The sequence below is a fragment of the Rhipicephalus microplus genome, unplaced genomic scaffold (genome assembly GCF_043290135.1).
Source record: "Rhipicephalus microplus isolate Deutch F79 unplaced genomic scaffold, USDA_Rmic scaffold_14, whole genome shotgun sequence".
NCBI classification, from domain to species: domain Eukaryota; kingdom Metazoa; phylum Arthropoda; class Arachnida; order Ixodida; family Ixodidae; genus Rhipicephalus; species Rhipicephalus microplus.
The window spans coordinates 21,956,714-21,984,537 of NW_027464587.1; the positions used below are offsets into that span (position 1 = coordinate 21,956,714).

Genomic DNA, 27,824 nt, shown 5'->3' on the forward strand with positions numbered 1-27,824 from the left:
CTATAGACTTTTGTATCTTGTGTTGTTTAATGTGTTGTATAATAAGCAGGATACCACAGGCTTCCGCTGTGAAAATGCTGGTATGTGTATGCATGGTTCTGGTGTCCGAGAACTTTTGTCCATAGGCTGCACAAGATACAGATGTTTGAGACTTTGAGCCATCAGAGAAGAACGCGGTTGAACGATATTTGTGTTCAAGGGCCAAGAAATGTTGCTCAATAAGTGCACTTGGACAATTTTCCTTTATGATGTCTTTAAAAGACCAGTCACAAGTGACTGGACATTGCTGCCAGGGAGGGATGTGTTCGACATGGTCACTTTCCTCCAAGTCATTGAAAAAAATTGCAAGTTTTTCTACTGCAGGTCTCATTGCCAATGGAAACGGTGGGGCGATAGAAGGACGGTTTAGGTATAACTGGGTAGTAGACACATCGTTCATAAGTGTTTTACATGGGTGCTGCTTCAGAGACATGATCTTAACTGCATAGTTGACTCCTAGATATGTGCGCTGATAGTCTAGTGGCCACTGATCTGACTCTGCATAAAGGCTTTAAATAGGGCTGGTACGGAAGGCACCAAGTGCCAGCCGGATACCTAGGTGGTATACAGGGTCCAACATTTTCAGTGCTGTCCTTGAAGCTGACTGATATACTATGCATCCATAGTCTATGCGTGACAGAGCCAGGCTTCGAAACAGAGATATGAGACAGTGCCTGTCTGTCCCCCACGACTGATGCGATAAAATCTTTAAAAGGTTCATGGTCTTGAGACATCTTAACTTCAGCTGTTTTATGTGCTGGATGAAGGTGAGTTTGGAATCAAAAATTACACCGAGGAATTTTTGTTTTTCCGCGATGACTATGTTTTGTCCATTCATTAGTATGCAGGGGTCAGGATGCACACCTCGTCGTCTCGAGAAAAGCACTCTAGTAGTCTCGTCAGTGTTAAATTTAAAACCATTCTCGTCAGCCCATTTTGCAAGTCGGTTAACACCTAACTGTATTTGGCGTTTGCATACAGTCAAGTTACACGATTTGAAACTAATTTGAATGTCGTCCACGTATACAGAGTACGATATCGCAGGTGGAATAACAGAGCGAAGAGAGTTCATTTTAACTATAGTCTGCAGCTTAATACTCCTCCCTGCGGCACTCCATTTTCTTGAAGAAATGTGCGGGATAGCACAGTACCTATTCTTACACGGAACTTCCTTTCAGACAGGTAATCTTTTAAGATGGTAATCAACCTGCCAGATATTCCGAAAGACAGTAGATCTTGCAAAATTCCATATCGCCAGGCAGTATCATATGCCTTCTCAAGATCGAAGAAAACAGACAGACAGTATTGATTGTGTACAAACGCGTCACGTATATACGACTCGAGGAGGACAAGATTATCGGTTGTGGATCTAGCTGTACGGAAACCAGACTGGCACGGGTCCAATATGCTATCGTATTCCAAGTAATAGACCAAGCGGCGGTTAATCATTTTTTCAAACACTTTGAGTAGGCAGCTTGTGAGGGCGATAGGCCTGTAACTATTTACTGAAGAGAGATCTTTGCCCTGTTTAAGGACTGGTAGTACTATTGCCTCTTTCCAAGCAGAGGGTATTTTGCCGGTATTGAGAATCTTGTTGTAAAGTGCTAAAAGGCAGTTCAGGGTTTCATCAGGGAGATTTCTAATCATTTCATAAGTAATTGCATCAGAACCAGGAGCAGAACTTCCACAGGAACCAAGGGCGAGCTTCAGTTCATATACTGTTAGTGGTTTATTGTATCCGTCTGATCCAGGCTTGTTCCGGCACAGAGGTACACTTTCAGCTATGCTTTTGTGGCGTAAGAAGTATACGCCACAAAAGTGGCGTATACTTAGTGGTATAGTTTTCTGAGCTTGACATTTTCTCGAAGTGTTCGCCAAGAGCGTTTGCCTGTTCTTCTATTGTATCACCGCAGTCATTCACCAAAGGGAAGGAATTTGGGCCTTGTCCTTTAAGTTTATGCACCCAATTATAAACCTTGCTGACGTCTGTGTAGGAGTTTATTGAGGATATATAGCATGTCCAGCTTTCCCATTTGGCTATACGGCGAACACGCCTGCCATTCGCTTTGCAACTTTTAAAGGTTATCAAGTTTTCTGCTGTTGGGTAGCGATAAAAAACCCTCCATGCTTTGTTATGCCGTTTTTTAGCAATTTCCCACTCCCGATTCCACCATGGCTTTGCGTTAACCTTATCATTCCTGGACTGCGGTATGCACTTTTTTGCACAAGAACATATTCGGAAATATAGTTGGCCATCTCTTCTACTTCCAAATGGTCTACCTCTTCGAGGTGTAGTGTACATAGCTCTCTGAATTTCACCCAGTTTGCAACATGAAAGTTCCACTTTTTGGGATAAGACGGCCAATCATCCCGTTGTTTTGTTACTAAAAAAGTTGGACAATGGTCACTCCCATATGGATTATTAATAACTTTCCAATCTAAGTAAGGTAGGAGTGACGGTGACCCAATGGCTAAATCTATGCATGAATATGTACTGTGTGTGGTACTGAAATATGTTGGCTCTGCCTTATTGAGCAGGCAGGCTCCAGATGCGAGAAGAAAGTTTTCTATTGCACGACCTCTCGCATCACATTTGGTATCACCCCATAGCAAACTGTGAGCATTAAAATCTCCAATTAACACATATGGTTCTGGAAGCTGATCAATAAGCTTTTCAAACCCTGTTTTATTGAATGGTTCGTCAGGGGCTATGTAGATCGAGCAGATGGATATAAGACGGTTGAATAGAATAGCGCGAACAGCCACAACCTCAAGAGAGCTTTGTAGCACAATGTGCTGGCATGCTACGCTTCTTTGTGCAATGATGGCCACACCTCGAGAAGAGAAATTGCCATCATTTCGATCTTCACGAAAAACCACATATTGATTTAAGAAATTCACATGAGTCGACTTTAAATGAGTTTCTTGAACACAGAACAGTTTTGGCTGATAGTCATTAAGCAAGTCTTTGATATCATCTAGGTTATTAAATAGGCCTCTGGCATTCCACTGTAGTATTTGTGTGTCCATTTTAGATGTGTTTTGTGTTGTGTGCTCAAGGATGGAAAGTAAGCTCACAGACCCTTTCCAGGGGCCGTGACACGAGATTTTTCTTTTTTGGATCGGTCGACAGAGTCGCGCCGATCCTTAGGCGCTGGCTGCGCCCTCACGCTCGGTTGTGTGTCCATTGCCTTTTGCGAGGCGCTGGACACTGCGAGCGCTGCATTTGTTTTGAGGGCCTCGCCTCAAAGGGGCCCCCAGCCTGGAGGTTGGTGGGTCTTTCTTGGATGGCGGAGCAGCACTTGCTGCAACCGCCGAGGGGGCGGATGGCGTCACCGCTGGCTCACTACGCGTGTGCCAGACAGGTGCCGGGGGCCGTCGTGGCGCTGCCCCCTGACGCGCCACTTCGACAAAGCTAGTTTCTGGCAGGTAGGACACCTGCCTTCATGCCTCCCTAAATGAAACGTTTCGTGTTACTTTAATCGTGACAATTTCCTTTTCTTTTTTCCAGCTTGGGCATGACCGTGAGTATGCGGCATGCTCCCCTCCCCGTTACAGTTCGCACAGTGAGGAGAGTTTTCACAGGCATCAGATGTGTGTTCGTCAGGACTGCATTTCGCACAAGCTAGGCGGCCTCGGCAGTTCTGAGAACTGTGGCCGAACCACTGGCATTTGAAACATCGGAGAGGGTTCGGTATATATGGCCTCACTCGAAGCTTGATGTACCCAGCCTCAACGGAGTCGGGCAGTACACTTGAATTGAAAGTAAGTATCAGGTGCTTAGTCTGGATTTCTTTGCCATCGCGCCTCATCCTAATTCGTTTCACGTTGATGACATTCTGTTCGCTAAAACCCTCCAGGAGTTCAGCCTCCGTCAGCCCTAACAGGTCATCATCTGAAACAACGCCACGAGTGGTGTTCATGGTTCGGTGTGGGGTTACTATTAATTTGGTATCTCCAAATTTCACTAGATTAGACAATTTTTCATATTGTTTCTGGTCGCGGAGCTCCAACAGGAGGTCACCACTTGTCATTCTCGTTGCTTTATACCCTGGGCCAAAGATTTCCGTCAAAGACTTTGATAATAGAAAAGGTGAAAGTGTTCGCACTGATTTGCCGGGTGTGTCAGCGTGGATAACATGGAATCGGGAAAAAAATACTTTCTGGTTACCAAAACTGGAAAACTTCATCGGTGCGCCCTCTTTTCTGAGGGCGATCAGGGAGTGGGGGGAAGGAACAAGCCATGAGTAAATGTTTACTTTCGGCAGCGGCGCCAGCCACCCACCATGGAGTCCTACAAGGGGACGCTGCAGGGTCTGTAAGTACAGGCCCCGCAGACGCCAGCTGTACGCCACCACTATAACCGAATATGGTGTATCCAAGGTAGGATAGCCACACAGGGTTAACCCTTGCCGCCAGGAAACACGGAAGTCAATGGAAGTGAGTAGAGGACAGGAAAGATTTAAAGTGAGAGAAAAGACGAAGATGTGAGGTGCAGACAGGAAAAGGCAACTGCCGGTTCCCCCCGGGAGGGTCAATCCGGGGGTGCCGTCTACGTGAGGCCGGGGCCAAAGGGGTGTGTTGTCTCTGCCGGGGGCCTTAATGGTCCAATCACCCAGCGTCGGCTCAACCCCCAGGATCCCCTTTTCCCCGCACACGGCAAAGCCACGCACGGCTAGGCATGGGAGGGAGTAATAACTCCCCCGTTAGCTTGGGTCCGTGGTGTCGCTACACACCGAACGCCTGTTTGCGCAGGCGCCCCTGTGGGGGGTGGACGTCACATCACCTGGTATCACGGCGAGGTCCGTTTTTTCATCGCCCAGTGCGCGCTTCACAGCGTCGGTTAAGTGACCACAAAACGCATCTAAAACCAACATGCTGCAAAAACGCAGCAGTGCACCTGGCTGACGGTTCCAGACTACTCGTATCCATTCAAGCATCATGGCCTCGTCCATGTATCCCTTCTTGTTCACGCAAACGACAACACAGGGCGGGAACACTTCCTACGGCATTGTCTTAGGTTTGAATATGATGAAGGGCGGAAGCTTTCTACCATCTGCCATGCATGCCAGCATGACGGTGAAGCACGAGTGCTCGTTGCCAGTGCACAATAGCTTCATATCCTTGGCGCCACGTTGCATGATCATGGTCAATGAAGGCATGTCAAACCACACGGGGGTCTCATCGGCATTGTCAATCTGCCCCATCATGTTCTGCTCCCGAAGCCGGTTCACGAAGCCCTGAAAGTTTATAAGCTTGTCCTCGAACTCGTCAGGAAACTTCTGACAGATGGATATGCACCACCGGAAAGAAAATCCTTTGCGTCTCATGAATCGAGGCACCCAAGAGTTTGGTACACGAAACTCTTCTCTCGTGAGCCCAGCTTCTCGAGCGAGTTCCACAGCTTTCTTGCAAATGGTATCCGCGGTCACTGGCAGCGAGAACGCATCAACTTCCCCCACAAAGTTCCCTAGCATATCCCCCAGCTGCGGATGAACCGCACTTCGCCCACGAAATGACATTTTCCGAGGATTGCACATCTGCAGCTTCCCTTTCTGCACCCTCCCATAGCGCACGCTTTTTTCTAATACACCAAAGCGGCGCTGAGCAGTCATATTCCCATTTGCTTCTGCGAACTCAACAACCTTTGGTTTAAACACAGCTGAGTACTGCTTTCTCGTACCGCTACTCATATTCAGTGAACGAAAAAAAGACGACTAAAATGCAGCAAAATGTCAAGCGCAGCGAGAACTTGGAACAGATCAGAGGCAAATCATGAACACAAAAATGGGCAAGAAAGAAAAAGAACAACCTGCTATTGAATTTGTATGCGAATATGGCCGTGTCCAGCTTCTCATGCACATGCAAACCATATCTTTCCAGACAGCGGTGCACTGTCGGCTAGACACCGCTATATAAGATTAGGGGTGACTTTAGCTCGTTGTTTTATTGAAAATATCTCGACTTATATTCCGGTTCATTGTATACGCATGAAGCCCAGGGGCGGCGCCAGGATGTTTTTACTGGGGGGGCAACCACGAAAAGTGAGTTCCTCCAGGGGGGCAAGCAAGTGGGGAGCTTATGCGTTGTATTTTCACTGTCTTACTCTCTTCCCCTTTTCTTCTTTTATAAACGCCCAACTTCTTCGATGGAAGTCTACGATATGTCCTGTTACATGTCACCTACGCTTCGTTCAGTAGCTCAACACGTCAATAAACATGCGTATTGTTCTGCTTAGGTGAGTTCAACGTAATATATTATCTGAAAGATTTTCTCTTGATCTAAATCAACTCTTACACTCTTACAAAAGAAATCACCTAGGCGCTAGCTTTATACGGGTTAGAATGGGATTAGCTGGGCGAAAAACAGCTGATCTATAGCTTCCTTGATAATATTACCAGAACGATAGCAACTTGAGAAAATGGGCGCAGCTGTGATGTAGTCGGAGGTAGCCAGCCAAGCCTCTGGGAGAAGTCGAGCCGAAGCAACGCCTCCTAGAACTTGTCAAGCCTGCGTGTCACGACGTCAGCTACGTCATCAGCGTCGACCGGTTAGACGCCGCTATGCTGCTTCGCTGTCTTTGCTGTCTAGTACACTGTAGCTGTATCTACTGCTATGCGCAGTTCACTGCAATCTCGCCAAGGATAGCTATCTATTAGTTCACCTGCAACTGCTTCGTTTGCTGCACGCAAGTGCTGCTTAGTCACGAAATACCACAATCTTTCACCACAATCTTCCGAAAACACAAGAGGACACCAATTAGTCGGTGGCTGAAACCGTTTGGCTGGGCTAAAGGCCCAGGTTCTAAACACACCAGTGTAAGTAAGATATTCGAGCAACGCAGTAGGATACAACTTAATATTTAGCATGTTTACACAGCAGTTGTATTGCTAGTAAAATGAAAATTGATACAGTTTGTCAAACAACCGATATACAAAATGCAGTACCAAATAAAAGAAATTAAGCTTGGTAACCAGCAGCAACAAAATAACACGTGTTAACTAGATCACAATATAGCTTCGAAAGAGTCATTTCAGAGCATCAGAGATAACTAACACCACTAAGTAATGTTCATATCAATTCCAAGTTTCGTAATGATGCGCCAGATTACAAAATGTTAAAAGGCTGTTCTTGCACCTGCTGGTGTTGCTAAACGTTGGAAATGGGAAAAGAAAAAAGAAGCAATGTAGCAAAAGAATAAACAAATGAAGGGCATAGATTTGTAAAACTGGATCACGCATAGGCAGGTAAGTCATTTCACATCTGACTAAACAGTACACCAGTTTTCACAAACGTGTCAGCTCTCCTACTAGGCACTGTTCACCACACAAGCGGGGCACCGACGTGGCCTCAGACAAGCGGGGCACCTTTTGCAGTTTGTTTGAAAGCGAGGAAAAACGGCCGGAATTATTCCATAACGAAGCGGGTTTCCGTGCCCGAACATTTTTCCCATGAAAGTGCCGCAAAGGTACTATAGAGTTTCATTTACCGGCATACTAGTGCAGACGTATACGCCGAATATTGTGTGCAGCATCGAACATGTCAACAACACGCTGAAGGTCTATCTTATTGGCTAGAGACCGTTCTACCGCAAGCACAGCTAGGTCGCTCAGACGGTTGTTAGTCATTTTGCTGCAAAGATAAGTCTTCAGTCTTCGAAGGCACGAAAATGTGCGCTCGCAAGAAGATGATGATGCCGGTATCGTCACGGCGATAACACTTAGCTTGTGCAGTTCGTGAAAGGCTAACTTATACTCTTCCAAGACGGTGACCAATTGCAGCAATGTTTCTATCTTGCACTTCCTTTTGGCTTCGATGCGCTGAAGAAGTTTAATTACCAACTTGCATTCAACTTCAACGCTGTTGATGTCGCATGCATAGTGCTCAGCGAAAGGCTTGAGCAAGGAGACGTCCATAAAATTCTCACTTTGAGGGTGGCGGGCGCTGACTCCGCAGAGTACGTCATCATTTTCCGCAAATCGCCTAGTCAGTTCCACAATGAGGTGGTCCAAAACGGGCAGAAAAACTTTGACTCTGAAAGTTTATTTTGAATCTGGAGACTGTTCTTCAACGGGCCGTCCTTCACTTAATGCAAACTGCTCTAAATGTAGCGGAAGGCGCTTCGTTCTCTGCTTTTCCCTTTGGGGGACCCCGTTCTCCTCAGAAATAGTGCAGGTTTGCTCCCACACAGTGCCAAACGCGCTCTGCGAATTTCTAATTTCGGATAACTCGTCAATGACAGTGTGCGCCATGAGGCATGCCTGACTAAGGTTGCAGTCTTTACTTTGTAATATGTCCGAAAAAACCTTAAGGCGGCTGAGTAGCTTGGTGAATAGCCTTAAATGGAAAAGAAAAGAGAAGTTCATTTGCTCCAGCAGACCCCCGGCTTCCGTTGCCCGCCTGCTGTTTGTAGCGATGACTTCGCTGAGGCATACAAGAATGGCAGGAAAGCTTTTCATGGCAGCTGTGCAAGCCGTTATCTGGCAGGCCCATCGTGTATCGCTGAGACGCTGCAGCTCTGTCACAGGCAAAGACAACCTTTTTTGAACATCTACATAGAGGGAGTGAACTGCAGATCCACTTAGGAATACATAAAGGCTTTCCAAAAGAGAGGAAAAATTCCTCACCGGTTTTATCGCCTTGCAGACATCCACGATGACAAGATTGAGACGATGGTTCATGCAGTGTACGTACACTGCCTGCGACACTTCCTGCCTGAATAGTGCCTGGACGCCTCGTGACGTACCGCTCATGACACTTGCACCATCGTATGTTTGAGCAATGCACAGTTGAGAATCAATGCCGCAGCAATTCAGCATTTCCTTGACGTAGCTCAGGAGCGACTTAGCATCCAATTGCTCAGCGTTGCGGAATCCAAGGAACCTCTCAAAGACAGCCCCATTGAGGTAGTACCTTACTACCACTGACAACTGTTCCGTCTTACTTAGATCCTTGGTTTCATCGACGATAAGTGCAAAGCACTGGGAGCTTTTCATCTCTTCCTTTATACTTGTTAATGTGATGTGGCTGAGAATTTCGAGGATCTGGTCTTGTATCGAGTGATGAACATACTTCGCATTCGCTGCTCCACCATTCAGTTTCTTTCCTATAATGTCGTCATATTTAGCAAACAAGTTCAAGAGCTCAACGAAGTTTCCTTTGTTTTCACTTCTGGCACTTTCATCGTGGCCCCTCTGAGAGATTCCCTGAACGGCAGTAAATCGCAATATATCGGCAACTCTTGCTATATAGAGGCGATTTTCCTGCACCTCCCTGGAGTACGCGTCGCTGAGATGTGTTGCAACCGACCTGCTTTGTCCTCCCGCCTTCATCTGCGTGAAGGAAACCCACGATGCCTGGCAAGTCTTATGCACGAGTGAGTTTTCGTGCTTCCTGAAGCCACCGTCTCTTTCTAGGGCATTTTTCCAATTACTGTATCCACCATTGACAAATGCAGATTTCTCATTGTCACCAGTTGAAAACATTCTGCATGGGAAACAGAAAGCTGCGTCAGCCTGCGCGCTGTACTCCAACCAAGGAAATAGGCGGTACCAGTTTGAGTTGAAGCTCCTGCTCAATTTGCCGTACTTCTTAGATGGAAATGGGTTCAGTATTGGCTGTGTGGGTTGCTCTGTCTTGAATTTCGAAATGCCCAACTGGCCTGCGTGGTCGACATCCACATCAGAGGCGGTGAATTCTGTCGCAGAATCAGGTTGATGTCTTGCTGCACACGATGCGGAAAGGTCATCACATTCGCGGTCCATGTGCCCTGACGAGGACGGGCAAGCATCGTCAGACGCGATGCTACGCACAGTCTCTTCAAGTGGAATTGAAACAAAGCACTGAGCATTTTCTTGTTCCTGAAGCATCTCCGAATCTTCTGCTGTGGAAGCAAAAAGCTCGGGGGAGACAGCTTTTTGCTTGGCCCGCTTGCTCGAAGGCGAAAAAAAGTCGGCAATAGACCTTTTCTGTGACATACTGAGACAAGCCAATGTAGACTGAACGTTGGAGGGATGGCAGGGGAGACCCACGCCGTAGAGGGCGCTGCGGGGTCGGCCGCTGCCGTTTAATGGGGGGGCAAAACTCGTTACAAGAATGTTGACCTCTCCGATGTTCCCTTCAACCTGTCTTTAAAAAACCTGTTCCTTTGCTCCCACGCTACACGCGTTCTGCACGTGTTTTTGAGAGTTTCGCCTCGCGCGCGGTTAGGATGTACACGTCGCGTTTAAGATCGCCGCAATTTAAGATTTTTTTCGTGGCAGCAATTTGGTGAAAGGTCAGCGATCTGCTCAGCCATGTAGCAGATGCGGAGCAAGTGGTAGCAGACAACGCCATAATCAAACTCTATAAAAACATGTGCGATGGCAAAATGCCTCATTAAAAAAAAAAACTAGCGATTGCGACCATCTGGTGTGCACAGAAATATGTCATACGAGAACTGCACGGAGATAGCTATGTATAGAAATTTATTTATCAAACATTGTGCGTAGTCCGTTGCTTGAATCATTATTACATTTAATGAAAGGTATCCAAAGAGCAATGCGCTTGTTGTACTCGTTGTTAGGCTAGTTAGTACATGTCTCAATTAAATAGTCAATTTCGCGCCAAAATCACGACCATACTGCAAATGAAGAAAACACATAGACTGGGCGGGCGCGCTTGTTGCATAGACAAATGTCCTTGTTACTAACCGCGTTCCAATCTTACCCTTAAAACGTGGTGGTATGAAGGGGTCACGTTTATGATAAATACCCTTTTATTCTAGCTTTACTTGATAATTGCACGTGCGCGGAACAAATTTTCGCTGAGCGTAAATTTTGGAATCAACAGTCTAAAGAGAATGCTTTAAAATGCATAGTCAGTTATGCGCTTCGCTGCTTATCATACCTCTGCGCCGTTTCTGCGTGAGATGCCTGTTTCCTGTAAGCCGCTGGAACTATCGTCAGTACATAAGAAGTGTGCTCGCTTGAGTCACTTTGCAGTTTTCCACAAAATGGCTGCTACAAATCATTGTCGAAGCTTTTGGCAACCACATTCTTCCATCGGCGCTGCTTTGATACAAAAAATATATAATCACACATCACAAATACCACATGTGTACACAACTTCAACTACTACAATATCGAATAACAGTAGCAGCATAAACATGTCTTCGCAATTTTTTGACAGTGCTGAAAAGATGCAAGTTGAAAGTAATATGGCAATTTGCGCTTTTAAGATGCAGATATGTATCTCCATGTAACTCAAAAGCTTAGAGGAGTGGTGACGCAGGAATAAACTCCTGTCAGGTTAAATGCATCGTGCACGTGCTCATTTTTATAAAAAAATTTACTTGTCTCGGCGCACTGTTGCGATCCATGCTTGTCGCCTGCTTTTTCTGTTTGGGAATGTTGAAGTCGACCCCTTCGTGTTTACATGGCCATTGTCACAGTTGACGACACAGCTATGATTCCCTCCTCTTTGTTGCGTTGACATGGCGGAACGAGGGCTGTTTCACGTGCAGCGCGCGCTTCACAAGTATACGCGGGAACTAAAGGGAGCGAAGGCTGTACGCTTTTTCCGGCAGAGAAGCGTTGACGTCGCCGGACAAACTTCTCAGGTCTTCTCTCTCACGACGGGGGGCAGGGGGGGCGCAGTCAGGTCTGCACATTGATATAATAGAGGCTGCGACTGGGGGGGAGCGCCATGTCAGCCCCATGCATTGACATAAGAGGGAGGGGTGGCACTGCGACGAACCTTCGCCCCTCCTGAAGGGGAACCCTGCGTATGCCTATGCGTGACACGAACACTGCTTGGGAGCGAGCACAGAGTAAGAAAATAAGAAAAAAGTGTGTGTCTTACACCGCGAGAGCTAGCAAACGAATGGAATACCACGGCAGTTTGTCCAGTTTTGTTTTTTTTACATGCCGCTTTGGCATCGCCTAAAGACGACACGCATATCCGCGTGTTGTGTGTTCTAGATTTAGTGCCAGGGACCCCCAGCCGCCGGCATACGCACGCTCTGGCGTTCCATTGTACTCCCAACTGCACCTGCAGAATATGCAAAGAAACGTACGTGGGCGGCTGGGATCTCCCTATGTCCAAGGTTAAACTTCACATGAAAAGGTATCGAAACCGGCTCCGTATATGAACAACTACGGTTTTGAGCCCACGCTGCTTGCTGCTTCTGTGTTCTAGCCTGCTTATGGCCACACGTGCACAGGCACGCAGGCAGAAATTTGTTTAAGGTGAGGGGGGGGGGGGGGGGGATACTACCTGGATCCGAAGTTGGGGCCGGCCAGACAGACGTGGTCGAGTGTCGTTTTGTTTTGTGCCTTGTATGAGATGGCATTTTTGGAGGGAGGGGGGTCACAGGCCTAATGAGCCACCCCCTGGCTACGCCACTGCACGTGCACCCTGTCTAAGGTTCCCCAGCGCTCGTTGCCCCAGCAGGGCGAAGCCTATTTTCTGCGGTGGTGGTGTGTGAGGGGAAGGCGCGCCTCGAAAAGAGGATCTCGCACGAGCTTGTTGCTTCACACAAGCAGAGCAAACTATAAACTGTGGACTTTCTTGTTTCAATCTACTATCAGTCAGAGCCATTTCTTTTCTTATCGTGCCTGTTCGCACTGTATTTCAAGTGCCTGTTTATCACAGGCAAGAGGGTAATAGCCTGTGATCAGAAATTTCCAATAATTTGATACTTTATTTTGATACCGCATCCCTTGGGTAAGCTTTCCGGGCAGCATATATTGAAAACCTAGTAGGAGCAGAGCTAGCAACTGGCGGCGAGAGCTGATTGGCTACTTGAGCCGAGGGACGCTGTGATGTCACGCCATAGCAACGGCGCCGGCGCCGCTTCGGATCTTGGCCGCTTTGGCCGCGCCACCGTTACCGCTGCTTCGTACGCGGTTTTGGCTTTCGCGATGCGCGCGTTTGGCCGCCCGAACCGCTCTCTCTCTCGCGGCGCTTCTCGTTTTGCGCTGGGCCGCCGATGACTACTGGAGAACCTTGCCAAACCATGAGCGCTACGCGCGCCGTTATTTAGTGAATAAAGTTGCCTTAATTAGGAATGCATTCCTACACTTCTCCAGGGCATTGCAAAAAACAATAAAATGCTGCGCCGTTCATGGAGTTATTTGAACTCTATTAAGAAACTTCATGTAATCGCCAAAATTACGCATCGCAATACAATGGCTGTACTTAAAGCTCATAGCGCTTAAGGGGGGACGCGGCACTTCAGGACCGAAAATCAGCCAAAAAATCGAGTTTTCACGGACCTTCTTTTCGCGTTCCCGACATCATTGTGCACCTATTTACAAAATTTCATAGCCGAATACCATCAACTTTTATCGTTATTCAACTTTAAAAAACCGAAAACGGGCGTCCTGCCCTTTAAATTGAGGGCGAATAGCGCAGGTTTCGGCTCTACGATACGCGGGAACTACGCGCTCGATCGGCGCCATTTTGGTCTTGTTTGAAAGAACGCGTTTTCAGCTGTTTTTTTTATTCAGTAAGCAACATTGAGCGTTTCCCCAGCTCGAAAAACGGGGCCTCAAAGACGAAGAGCCGCGCTCACTGCCATTGGCTAAACGGCGCACGTGACTGAAATGGCGCTTTCCGGTTGGCTGGAAGCTCACGGCTTGCGCCTGCATACGCGACCCGACGCCATTTTGAAAGGGTTACCGCTGTGACGCCTCGAAATCAACAGAGCACTCTGAAGCTTCTGATCGTATCGCCATGTCTGGAAACGCAAAAAAGTATCGGACCGTGCACGCATTTGGTCGCAGGAAATGCAAAGGTCGTGGGAGAAAGTCTACGAAGTCATCAGAGCCCTTGGTTGACTCCGACGAACGATGTGTCGACGCTCCGCGGCCGTTCAGCGATGGTGCGACCGAGCGCGTTGCCTCCGACGACGATGACGGTGAAGCGAACTCCGGACGACTACGAATCGACGCCAAGGTGGTGACAAACGCCGAAGTTGAAGAAAATCATGCCCGGGAGAAAGCGACGCTCGACCGGCTTTCATCGGCGCCAGCAACTGCACGGAAAATTGACTTTTTCACCGCGAGTTGTAGCGAGGCAACCGCACAGGACTCGGACCACGCTGCTCCTTATCTGCTGATGCATCTAGATATCCTAAACGCGATAATGGGTGCCTTGTGTTGCAAAGCCTGCCACGGACCGGCTACGATCGTCAGAGGGGATCGGGACTACGGACTTGCCGTGAAAGTGCTAGTGCAGTGTGAAAGGTGCGGCGAGATCGCGAATGAATGGACTTCGCCCCGCGTGAACGGCACGAAAACGTGCAATCCGTTTGAAGTAAATCTTCTCGCTTCGAGGGCGATGGTGGCTACCGGCAACGGCCAAATGAAAATGAACGATATTTTCGCAACAATGGGCATCTCACACCACGGTATGCACCACAAGACGTTTCAGCGGCATTTGAAGAACACGCTGGCACCCGCTGCAACGCGAGCGGCTGAGTCCGCTATGAGCGATTGTGCAGAAAAGGTTAGAACAATTTATGATGACTTGTGCTTCGGCCACCGGGGCAATATTGCCGTTAGCTACGACGGCACGTGGAAGACGCGAGGCCATTCTTCCCACATCGGCGTGGGCACAGTTATCAAATTATTTAGTGGCTACGTGTTGGACTACGTCGTTCTTTCCAACTTTTGCCTAGGCTGCGAGGTGGGCCCAAAGCCTAGTAGTGAGGGCTATCAAGAATGGAAGGCTAACCACAAATGCCAAAAAAATACGAACAGCAAAGCGGGGCAAATGGAAGTGGAGGCGGCTCTAATTCTATTTCAGAGGTCGCTTGAACGCCATGGCCTGCGTTACACAACTATGCTGTCTGATGGAGACTCTAGGACATTTTGCGCCATACAAGACGCCAAGGTGTATGGTTACATTGACGTGCAGAAGGAAGACTGTATTAATCATGTACAGAAACGGATGGGCACCGCATTGAGAAACCTGGTGCAGAAACAAAAGTGCGATGGGAAAAGAGGCCTTGGTGGGAAAGGCAGGCTCACAGGTGAGCTGATCACCAGGCTGAGCACATATTATGGCCGGGCTCTGAAATCGCATGAATGTGACGTGGGCGAGATGCAAAAGGCTGTGATGGCCACATACCGCCACGTCACCTCCACTGATGAATGCTCGGACCACAGTCTGTGCCCAGCTGGTGAAACTTCATGGTGTCGGCACAATGCCACAAAAGCAAAGGGTGAGCCCGACCCCAGGCATGCCTACAATCTACCGAAAGACGTGGCAGAGGCATTACTACCGGTTTATACCCAGCTTTCGGAAAAAGCCCTGCTTCAGAGGTGCGAACGCGGCAAAACGCAGAACTCCAACGAGAGCCTACATTCGGTAATCTGGAGTTTGGCCCCCAAGGAGCACCATGCGTCCCTGTTCGCTGTTGAAGCAGCTGTTGCAGAAGCAGTGCTGCACTTCAACACGGGCAATTTGAATTCTGCAACGGCAATCTTAGGTGAAATGGACATGAATGCGACAAGTACTGGTGCCAGGAGAGCGAGAGAAAAAGACCACCGTCGCAGCATTGTCTCCAACAAGAAAAGAACAGCCTCATTGGAACTCCGGAAGCTAGTGAAGAGGAGGCATGAGCACAGAATGCATTCAGACTATGCTTCTGGTGCGTTTTGAGGTTGTCTTGTTGCATCTTCTGCAATAAAAATGTGTGCCCACGTTTTTTCTCGATTTCTCAAAACGACAATTTTCATGTGCTTCCCATTATGCCGGAGCAATATCTCTTGTTCTATCTGGGTTATCATTACGATTTCTTTTTTGTTTCGAAGATAAATGCAGGGGATGTGTCGTAAAGTAAGTTTTATTGTAATAATTTTTGGAGAAAATTCTCTAAATGGATCTTTTGTTTCAAGTGTAGATGGGGAAATTTTTCATGTCATATTCAACATCCCACAACTTTGCTTCGAAATAGCCCAGAACAATGATTTATACTTTATTGCACACTGTGAACATACCGAATTGGTTCTATAGGTTGCACATCAATATCCAAGTTACAGTTAATTAGCTAATTAGGCCTTAATTGATAAAGTCCCAGTTCATTATATCTTTAAAACTAATTGTCACAGCAAAAAAAGAATTAGATTTTTGAAATCAGCAGTAAAATCTACATAGGCTCTCCAAATTTGACTGAGGTACTCGCAAAAATGAAAGAGTTTTTGGAAGGTGTAGCATCCCCCCTTAAAGCTCATAGTACTTAAAGCTCATAGGCTGTACTTAAAGCTCATAGCTATCTCCTATCGCATCCGAAACGCATTGTTTAGTGAATAAAGTTGCCTTAATTAGGAATGTATTCCTAGCTTTTCCCAGAGCATTACGCAATTTTGCGCCGAAAAATTGCTGCGCCGTTCACAAACTTTTTTGAATTGTATTAAAAAAACCCTATCAGCAACATTCGGTACCGAAATAACGGTCTGTAATTAAAGCCATGGAATACATCGTAAAAGCGCTACCACACAACACAAGGGAAGAAGAGACGAGCACAGGCGCAAACTAACAACTGATTTATTGAACGCAGATCAACAAGTATATATACCAGCTAGCTGCGCAGGCGCATCGTCACAGCGACCCTTAGAACAGGAAACAGAAAAAACGTTCAAACAAGGCGCGTCAGAAATTGAATTCCGGCTTTGTACAGCGCAATGGAAGTGTCGCTGACACAATCCTCACCTGCTTTTATAATGAAAAACGCTTCTAAGGTTTCACGGGCCGTTTTTTGCCTACTTCTGCAAAGGATTTTTGCGCAGCGGAACCGTGGTTCACAATTCGAGCACGCCGCGCAGTGGTCAACAAGATGACTTCTCTCGTTATTGTTAAGATTTCTTTCGTGTTCCCTGAGTCGGTCATTGAGGCAGCGCCCTGTCTGGCCGATGTAGCTCATAGTGCATTGAAGGTGCCTCCCATCGCGCGGAGAGCTGCTTTGTTAAGTACGCGCAGTATCTGGAGCCAGCATGTGCCCTTATTATATCACCTAGTTTGGTCCACATGCTCTAAAGCGCCCGTTAAGTTATTTTATCGAACAGCAAATAATAATAAAATAATACGTATTAATTAAAGCTTACAATGCATTGCAGGCGTTTCCCATCGCGCACAGTTTTGCAATAATGCGCACGGCGCAGTCTCCGGAGCCAGCACGTGCCTTTATGTCACCTATATCAACTTTAATCGGAACTGCGCAGAGCCTACATACACGCACTTTGGCCGATTTGCGACCCAATCATGCCACGTGTAACTCGTGAAATAAAGGAAACTGGTATACAGCATTGTACATAAGCTGTGACCCTTCAAACACCACATTTCTATCTTACAAATAAATATCCGCGAACTTGAGCAAGAGGAGATGAACAGTTGGAAGTATTGTTTCTCTAAAATGTAGTTGATAGGTTTGTTCGTTTTCTTGTTTTGCATGACAATTTTGTTTCAGAGGTTAACTTTTTTTGCTCCGAACGGCCACGTGCGCTTTTCCTTCCCGCTGTCCACGGCCAGCATTTTTTAAGTCTTTCGCGGGTTGTGGGGTCCTTGAGGCTGGCAGAACGAATCTTTCTCCCCTTCACACCAAACCACATTTCTGTGTGCTTTTGTGCAGCGGCCTACGCGGTTTAAGCTTAAACAAGGCCGTGCCGCTGGTGCGCTCTGGGTTCCACTGCCTACTGTAGTCTGGAAAGCGATCGCTGAAACGAGCGAGCAAGCAGCCTCCATATCGAATTGCCACATCGAATTGCGTATGGCTTGATTCGATATGGTCGTGCAGCCCAGCTTCTCGACGGAAAAGCCCGCGCGGCCAAGGTCCGGAGCGGCACCGTCACCGTTGCTATGGTGTGACGTCAGAGCGTCCCTCGGCGCAAGTAGCCAATCAGCTCTCGCCGTCGGTTGCTAGCTCTGCTCCTACTAGGTTTTCAATATATGCTTCCGGGCACTTGGGTGGGCATAGGGGGGGCAGGCGAGAATTTTGGGGGGGCTCCAGCCCACCCTTGCCCCCCCCTAGCGCCGCCTCTGATGAAGCCTTGTATCAGTGTTTGCGACATGTAAGCATCGTTTGAAGTATCCGAATTTTTTGCATGCTTTGGAGGTGACGTGTTGAATTTGCGCATTCCAGCTTAAGGGGAGATGCGGGTCGAAAAACGCGAGTTTTTTTCAAAATTACTGATTTTTTATTTTTGCCTGTCATTCACACCCTTCAGCCGGAAAGTTCGTGATGCAGCAATGGATGACGTCAGCGCCAACCTTAAGAGGTCGAAAGAGCTCGCAGTGAGAGAACTTAGCAGGGACAACATTGCCATTATGTACGACGGTATGTGGCACAACCATGGCTGCGAAATGGCATGACACTGGACTTAGTTTGGATTTCGCAGTCCTGTCGAACTTCCTAGATTGCAGTTGCCACAGGGCTTTGCCAGATGGAGCGGAAGTTTGGCAAGCGTTTCATAGCCCTGTCTGTGAGGAGTCCGCTGGAAAAAGCCGAGAGGGACAAACTCATGGTTCTGGCGTATTTTAGTCACAGTGGCCACTACAAAAAAAGATTGTTCTTTTTGGTGTGCAAATTTCATCTGACTTAATGATATCTTTCATAAATAAAAACTCAATTTTCACTTTAAAACCTGTTTTTCTCAATACACAAGTTTTGCCATATTTTCCAATCTGCCCCTCCTTTTTCGGGCACTTTTAGTGCTCGGATCTGCATGAAATTTTGCCCAATTTTTTTCCAAAGTGTGACAAATGCAATTATCTAGCTTAAATTTCAATATTTTATTGTATAATAGAAAATTGTATGTATACCTTTACTAGGGTAGGTGAAATATGGACTTTTTATGTCTATTATTTTTCACGCGTATTACACATTTTGTATGTGCTTCCTAATAAGCTATTTGCACTCTACAGTTTATTTGAAGCACTATGAGCTATGAATGGTAAAAAATTACAGGAGTTTAGGGATGAAAAGAGGGGGGGGGGGGCAAAAGGGTTAAAGTTTTCACTTTGTCATGTTGCAGAGCTAAAAGTGTGTAACTCGCAAGAAAACTAATTATATATTTGAAATCAGCATAAAAAGTTCTATAAACAACTCAAGTTTCATTGCTCTAGAGTGAATATTAAAAAAAAAAAGTGTCTTCAAGTAGAATCTCCGCTTAAGTTTGACGTAAAAAGTACACCAAGGTATTTAATTGAGGATACTAGACTAATGTTAGCACCACGTATTTTATATTGGTTAGGGTTCGGGCGAACAGTTCAAGCGCATTGCATGTGTTTAGTCTTTGAAATATTGATTTCCATTTGCTATATGTTACACCATTGTGTTAGCCTATTTAACTCTGACTGTAGTGAAATGATATCACTGTAGCTGGTGTTACGAAAGTGCGACGCCAACACGGTCCCGAAGACGCCACAGCTCCGAACTCCGCTGCCAAGGTCACCAGCCATTTGGTAGCGTGTGTTACTCAACTCGCGACTGCTTCTGCGCAGAGCGGATAGAAAAGCAGACGAGATGACGGTGAGTTAAGGCAAGGTTTATGTACAGCATAGAAATAGAGGCGTTACAAATTCGGCACTGGGGCCGACGGCTTAGGGACTCGAAGAGCCGAGATGTCTTCTCTCGCACGCATCTGTCGGCTTCTCTCTCTGTTACGAAGTGCACCACCGACGAGGTTGCGAAGGGCACCACGAAATTCGCCGCTGCCAAGGACACCAGGCGCGCCGACAGCAAAAAAGCTCGAAGCTACAAGAGGCTTTTCTGACCCAAAGTTCTACTGCTGGTGACGCGCCGCAGGGCTGTTTTTATAGGCACCGGGTGGATCCTTTGAGTCACCAAACGTCCAATCAGAAGCGCCGCTGGCCCTGATGCAAAAATCCTCCAATGGGGCCCACCACTTCATGCTCATCAAATCCGGAGCCACTGTGCGTGGTTGCACCCAAGGACGAATGACGCCGCCACGCATTGCGTAAGACTCGCCAGACTAGAAGGCACCGATTGCTTCGACGGGCTCGTGGGCTGAGGGAGCTCGCTGTGTGTTGCGTGACAGACCGCCGCCGCCGCTCGATGACGTTGTTGAGTTGCGTCAGGCGGGTTCGACCCCTGGCCTTGACACAGATTGTCTTTGCAGAGGCATTGGCGGTCAATGTGGACAAGCAGGCATAACAGCACCCCCACCGCCAGACAATGCGCCGGAAAGACGAGCTGCTTCCACGTGGCTCGGATGTCGCGCGCGCTCGTTCGCAAGCTCCCTCCAGGTTCACCTCCAGGGCCATGGGGAGAATGCAGCTCCAGATTCCGTTCCGTGAACACATCTAATTCTTGAGGACGAATCCCAGTTCCACTGGCTTGTCATCACAACTTGCCGGCCAGCTTCGCTCGTCTCTTTTGACGATTTTTGGTCTCAGCACTTGTCGATGGTTCTGCAACTTGTCAAGAACGGTTCGACAACAGACAACACACGACACAAGCAAGTGCCCTCGGTTACCCGACAGAACACCAGACAAAGTATAGTACAACATATACCTAGCTAGGTGTCTATCGGAATTTGGTTCTCTCTACATCTAGAGGCACATGTGGGACACAAGACTCAAATTGAGAACTGAAATTTTTACACTTAAGACAACGTAATGAAATAGAATGCAACATAAAGTTGGCCCCTTGAGATCACTCTGGACGAGAGCGGTCAGCTAAGGTCGTGATGAGGACAAAATTTTGCCCCGAATCGCCAGCGAGAAACCGAAAGGAGGAGAAGGTACTAAAAATGCACGGCTCAATGAGCCTACATTAACGTTTAGCTTTCCTTTTCTGTAGCGAACGTGAAAGTTCTGCTGTTGGAGTATCATGCTCCACCTCAGTAACCGGCCACTTCTAGGCGACATGTTATTTAACCAGGTTAGAAGACAGTGGTCGGTTTCGGCCACAAGCCTCGAATTGGAGACATAATGGGCTAGCTTTTGAACGGCCCACACGAGGCAAGCTCATTCCGTTTTAGAGGTACTGTATGCCTCTTCCCTGCAGCTGAATTTTCGACTTAAATACAAAACTGGCCTTTCGTTACTAGAACTGTCTTCCTGGCAGAATATAGCTCCCATGCCGCGATCACTCGCGTCGTATCGAATCACTGTGGTGCTTCCGGGACGGTCCGAAAATGGACGGGACGGTCCGAAAAGTCTAAAACAATCCTTCTCAGGTCCTCCTTCTGGACTTCACCTAACCTAGGCTCTAGGTTCAACTGCTCCAAGATTACCGCCGATCTTCTTTTGATTACATCACTAGAGGTCAAACTTTCTGCTTTCTCTTCTTCTGAAGCATTCAAAAACAGATTTACTACCACTTGACTTTGAACGTATGATTTCATCAAGTTACTATGATAAATTTTGTTCGGCCGTCTTCCTAATTTCACTTCATATTTGGTATCATAAAGCTTCAATATTACTTTGGCGGCCCCTTCCCAATGAATCTCTGAACTTAATAAATTTTTACGATTACTCTGAACTTAATAAATTTTTGGTCTCCTTCACCCTGTCTGCTTCTACCCGAACAGTTGACCAAAACTGGTTATTGTTCAAGCGGAAATTATTAACCCTTATCGATAACCACATCCCCCTTATTCGTGTTCCAGGCGATGCTCAGCGACCATGGTATTCTAATCTCCTAAAGAAACTATCTCAAAAGAAAAAACGTCTTTTTCGCGCTGCTAAAAACTTTGAGTCAATAACAAAATGGAACAGATATTTCGCATGCCTTCGTGAATACACTCACTTGCTGAAGCGCTCCAAAAAGAAATTTTTTCATAATGACTTGCTTAACATTGCCCGAACTAATCCAAAGAAGTTTTGGAAACTTCTCAACCCTAAAAATAACACGCACAATATATCCTTAACCAACTCCGATGGTTCACACGTTCCTCTCCCACAGCGGGCGGACGTTATGAATGCTTACTTCACTTCAGTCTTCACTTCTGAACCACTTCATAGTATTCCAGTCATGCCGAGATCTAATTTTTCACAAATGCCGCCCATTGACATTACCTCCGAAGGCATCAGCAGTCTGATAAAGAAATTAAAAATATCCAGCTCCCCCGGACCTGACAATATTCCTGCCAAAGTCTTAAAGGCTACTAATATCATTTCTAGTAAATTTTTGAAGATAATTTTTAAACAGTCCATTTCTGAAGGTTTCATCCCAGATGATTGGAAACTTGGGAAGGTTGTACCAGTTTTCAAGTCTGGCAAGCGATCTGACCCATCTAACTATCGCCCCATTTCACTAACGTGCATCGCTCGCAAACTTATGGAACATATAATATATTCACATGTTGCTCGTCACCTCGATGATCACTCTTTCTTTTTTCATAAGCAGCATGGTTTTCGTTCAGGGCTCTCATGCGAAACTCAACTTTTTGAATTTACGACTGATCTTCATCTCAACCTTGATTCGTCATTTCAGACTGATGTTATTTTTGTCGACTTTTCAAAGGCCTTCGATCTCGTCCCTCACCAACGACTAATCAGCAAACTTTCTTCACTTTCCCTCGATCCCCTGACCTTATCGTGGATTAAGTGCTTCCTAACCCACCGGTCGCAATTCACTGTTATCGGTGGTGCCCATTCTAATACTACTCCAGTAATCTCTGGCGTCCCTCAGGGCTCGGTTCTCGGCCCGCTCCTCTTTTTAATCTACGTAAATGACCTTCCTTCCGGCATTTCATCAACGGTTCGGCTTTTTGCTGACGATTACGTCATCTACCGTCGCATATCAACTCCCGAAGATCAGCTAATACTACAGCAAGATTTACACATCATTGATAACTGGTGCGCTCAGTGGATGATGAGGCCGAATACTTCCAAATGTAAGTTCATGTCTGTCTCACGAAAACACACTAACGTCATCCATTCGTATTCATTAAACTCAACAGTGTTATCCCAAGTGGATTCTTACCGATACCTGGGCGTTGTAATTACAAGCAGACTAACCTGGACCGAGCATATTGCCAAACTAGCTGCCGACGACTCAAAAACACTTGGCTATCTTAGGAGATCATTGTCATTATCACCTGCAAGCCTTCGCAAATTGGCTTTTGAAACTTTTGTTCGTACTAAAATGGAATACGCATCTGCAATTTGGAGCCCTCATCAGATATACCTAATTAACATTCTTGAATCCGTCCAAAATCGTGCCGCCAGATTCATCTCCGCAAATTATGACAAACGAGCAAGCATCAGTCAAATCAAATCATCCCTCGGTCTCCCTGTTTTGTCAGCTCGACGCAAAATTTCACGTCTCTGTCTTTTTCACAAACTTTACTACAGCTTTCCTCACCTACATGGTTCACTTTTACTTCCGCCTGTCCGAACATCTCGTCGCCTATTTAATTCCCTGAGTATCCAACGTCTGTTTGGTTCTACTAACGCTTTTAATAAATCATTTCTTCCTACGGCTATCGATGAGTGGAACGGTTTGACGGATGCTATTGTCAGCGAACAAGTTGCTGTTAAATTTAGAGATTTGTAACTAGCTACCCTTGACTCTTAATCGCTGTTTGTCTTTTTTTGTTGTTTGTTCTCTGCCGCCTGTATATTTTTGACCGCGAATTGACTGTTGAATATTTCGTTTGACATGCTCTGTTTTCTTTTTGTTTTTTGTTGCTACCTGTATGTTTTAGTAATTAAAAAACTGTAACCATGAACTGCATTTTCATTGAAATTTGTACTTAAATTGTTCCCCCCCCCCCTTATGTAATGCCCCGAGAAAGGCCCTTAAGGGTAAAATAAATGATGATGATGAATCTCAAGCTTGTTCCTTTTGGGCAGCCGCAGCAGCATTACCTGACTACCTACTTCAAAGGTGCGCTTCTTTGCCGATTTGTCAAAGTACTCCTTCGACAACACTTGTGCAGGGCAGCCTTCATGTGGCTTTCCACAAGATCTTTCGTTTTTCCAAGCCTCTGAAGGAGGTCTAGAACATACGCAACTACATTAGGGTCCTCATCGAATCCCTCCCAGGACTCGCGTAGCATTCGCAATGGTGTTCTCAAACTTCTGCCATACACAAGCTCTGCAGGGCTAAAACCAGTGCTCTCATGAGGAGCTGATTTCAAAGCGAACATACCAGGAAGAATACACGCTTCCCAGTCGCATTTGTGCTCGTAGCAAATAGCTCTCAGTATCCGTTTCAGAACGGAATGCATACGCTCTACCGGATTAGATTGCGGGTGATGTATCGAGCTGTGCACTACTTTTATTGCACATTTATCCATAAAAGTAGAGGTAAGGCAGCTGGGGAAGACACTACCATTGTCGCATTGGATTTCAGAAGGAAATCTGATGCGTGCAAATATGGATAGCAGTGCATCCACGACATGAAGGGAATTCAGCTCCTTAAGTGGTATCACTTCAGGAAATTTTGTGGCTACACAGAGGGTCGTCAAGATGTACCAACAACCTTGCCTTGACTCTGGCAATGGCCTGACGATATCAATTACTAGGCGCCGAAAAGGTTCTGTGATAATCGGCACAAGCTTCATGGGTGCCTTCCACTTTTCCGTGAATTTCCCCGCTCTCTGACAAGTGTCGCATGAGCGTACAAAGTCTCCGATATCCTTCCATCATTTCGGCCAATAAAATTCAAGAGAAACTCTATCCTTGGTCTTTTTTATGCCAAGACGCCCTGCCCTCGCGTTTTCATGCGCCAGTTTCAATAGTTGCCGACGATACTTTTGTGGCACCAAGAGCTGCTCATACTTGCAACCTTATGCATTTGTGTAGCTCCGATACAGGAGTCCTGCTTTCTCAAAAAAGAAAACATTCTCTTTCTTTTTTCCCAAGTTTACGCTTTCCATTAGCGCTTTAATCGAGAGGTCCTCACGCTGCTCTCGAATGAACGTTTCTCAATCAACCTCACTCCAACTTTCTGCTAAAGGCGAGAGCGTTGCACCCCTCTCGCTCTGACTCAATGGCGCCATGTCGTCCCCTCCGCAGACAGAGATCGCGCCAGTCGCTTCGGCGACGGGCCGCTCAAGTGACTGCTCAAATGACTCACACGGAGAATTCCCTGTCTGAGGTTCTGTCGACTCGCCTCCAAGGTCACGCAGATCAGCAGCCTTTGCAGGTGGTGTTAGACCACACTGAACAAAATCAAGTTCCTGCGAAAGCTCCCGCGCTTGAGATCGCGTGAGGGCCATGTACGCTAAGTTGGAGAAGAACGATTTACCCTGTTCTTTGAGAAGCTGCTCTGAGTCATTAGAGAAGAGATAAGGAAAACAATCGGGAAGCGCGGCAGACTCGGCCACTTCGGTGCGAAGCTTATCGTACAGGCCTTCAATGAGAACCGTAGCGACTGGTAAGCAAGCACTCTGCTCCTCGGCGACTTGTCTGATCCCCCCGCATTCTCCTGTAAAGTCATTCGGAGACACCAACGAAGGATGGACAATGTCCATAGTTGCCGCTTAGTCTCGAAGTGCTCTACATGTTTTCCCATTCACACTAATTTCTTGGAGATACGGCTCTAACAACGGCATGTTCTTTTCTGATTCTCAGACTGTTGCGAAAGCAAACTTTTTCTTACAGTTTATCGCGATGTGCCCATCCTTTTTGCAGTTGTAGCAGATACGCGGCTTCCGTGATTCAAACGCCCGTGTGGTACCAGTGCATTGTTTAGGGACCTCACTCGACTTATCTGCTTCCGTTTGCCCTTCCCCTACACTGTCCTTCATAAGAGCAGGTCCTTCCTGAAATTACGGTGCGGAGCGAGTTTCCGCTGACCAGATTTCTTAGAAAAACCCTCTTTCCTTTCATCCTTTTCAACGCGCACTGCCCTGCTATGCAACTTTCGGCGAGTATAATACTCCTCAGCTAACTCTGCCGCCTTGTTTAGCTGTACTTCACCAAGTTTGTCCTGCAGCCAAAGCTTGATATTCTTCTTGATGCAGCGGTAGAATTATTCCAATACAATGCATTCTACCAGTTTATCGCGATCGTCATAAACACATTCACCCTTGAGCCATTCAATTAAATCGGCTTTAAGACGAAACGCGAAGTCAACGTGTGACTCATTCCCCTTTTTAGCATACCGGAACGTTTACCTGAAAGCCTCGGGTGACAACTTATATCGTCTCAAGAGCACTTCTTTAACCTCCTCATAGCTCTCAAACACTTCCCTCGACAAGCACGTTATCACGTCGGACACTTCGCCGGGAAGATGAACTAACAGGTTCTACGCCCAAAGAGGCCGCTCCAAAGCATTTCGCTCACACACGTGTTCAAACTTGACGAAATACTTTGCCATGTCCTCGCCTACTACGAACGGTGGCAGTTGGTCGCGAATTTTCTGACCGCTGACCTGAACTGTCGCAGAAGCTACGCTAGGCGCCTGCGAACACTGTAAAATTGCCAATTCTATTCGTTTCAACTCAAGGCGCTCCTGTCTCTCGGCCTCCTCACGGCGTTCTCGTCTTTCAGCTTCTTCCCGTTCACGAACTTTTCGCCTTTCAGCTTTTTCGCGGCGTGCTTTGATATCCACCCAGGCCTCATCAACTTCTTCAGTCGTCACTCCTGCATCCTTCATGATCTCAAGGATCGCTTGCTTTTGTTTCATACGGCCCAAAATAAGGCCAAGTTCCTCACAAATTTCTATCAGTTCCTTCACTTTAAGGTTCTCCATCGTTCACACTAGCCTCTTGCTCTTTGCCTCTGTTAAGAATCTACTTGTGGTACCCACTATAAGTCTACTAGCAAGACGCGCAAGCAATTTTTAACACTGCCGTGTTTACACCCTCCGCATAACTTTGGTTTCAAAGCGCTTCGACTTTGTTTGAATCAAAGCTCACTCTAATGCTTCACACAGCCCTTTTCTAAACTACTATAACCTGTGCAAGAGTCTGGTGAACTGAGGGGAAAACATCAGGCACTCACCGCATCGATGTCGCTGACGCCGGCCAATCCCGCAGCTGCCAACTACTGTTACGAAGGCGAGACGCCAACAAGGTCCCGAAGACGCCACTGCTCCGAACTCCACCACCAAGGTCTCCAGCCGTTTGGTAGAGTGTGTTACTCAGCTCGCGACTGCTTCTGCACAGAGCTGATAGACGAGCAGACGAGACGACGGTGAGTTAAGGCAAGGTTTATGGACAGCATAGAAATAGAGGCATTACAAATTCGGCACTGCGGCCCACAGCTTTGGGACTCGAAGAGCAGAGATGTCTTCTCTTGCACGCATCCGTCGGCTTCTCTCTCTGTTACGAAGCGCACCGCCGATGAGGTTATGAAGGGGGCCACGAAACTTGCCGCTGCCAAGGACACCGGGTACGCCGACAGCGAAAGGACTCAAAGCAACGAGAGGCTTCTCTGACACATAGGTCTACTGCGGGCAACGCGTCACAGGGCTTTTTTTTATAGGCACCGAGTGAATCTTTTCGGTCCCCAAACGTCCAACCAGAAGCGCCGCTGGCCGTGATGTCAGAATACTCTAATGGGGCCCGCCGCTGAGCGGCGTCATGCTCATCAAATCCGGAGCAGCTGAGCGTGGTTGCACCCAAGGACGAATGAGGCCGCCACGCATTGCGTAAGACCCGCCCGACTGGGAGGCGCCAATTGCTTCAACGAGCTCGTGGGCTGAGGGAGGTCTCTATGCGTTGCGTGACATACCGGTGCCGCCACTTGATGACATCGTTGAATTGCGTCAGGCGGGTTCGACCGCTGGCTTTGACCCAGATTGCCTTTGCAGAAGCATTGACGTTCGCTATGGACTCGCAGGCGTAACACTGGTTACAGCTTTATAAATGACACAATTG

General features: G+C 47.1%; 2 protein-coding genes across 6 annotated transcripts in view; both read right to left on the reverse strand.

Annotated features, from left to right (window-relative positions):
* Nucleotides 1-27,824, reverse strand: part of Polr1A (RNA polymerase I subunit RpI1) — a 610,310-nt gene that overhangs the window by 353,522 nt on the left and 228,964 nt on the right. The window lies entirely within an intron of this gene.
* Nucleotides 6,479-9,516, reverse strand: LOC119162203 (zinc finger MYM-type protein 1). The gene has a single exon (XM_037414671.2). The coding sequence runs from the start codon at nucleotides 9,369-9,371 to the stop codon at nucleotides 8,082-8,084; it is 1,290 nt and encodes a 429-aa protein (XP_037270568.2). The 5' UTR covers nucleotides 9,372-9,516; the 3' UTR covers nucleotides 6,479-8,081.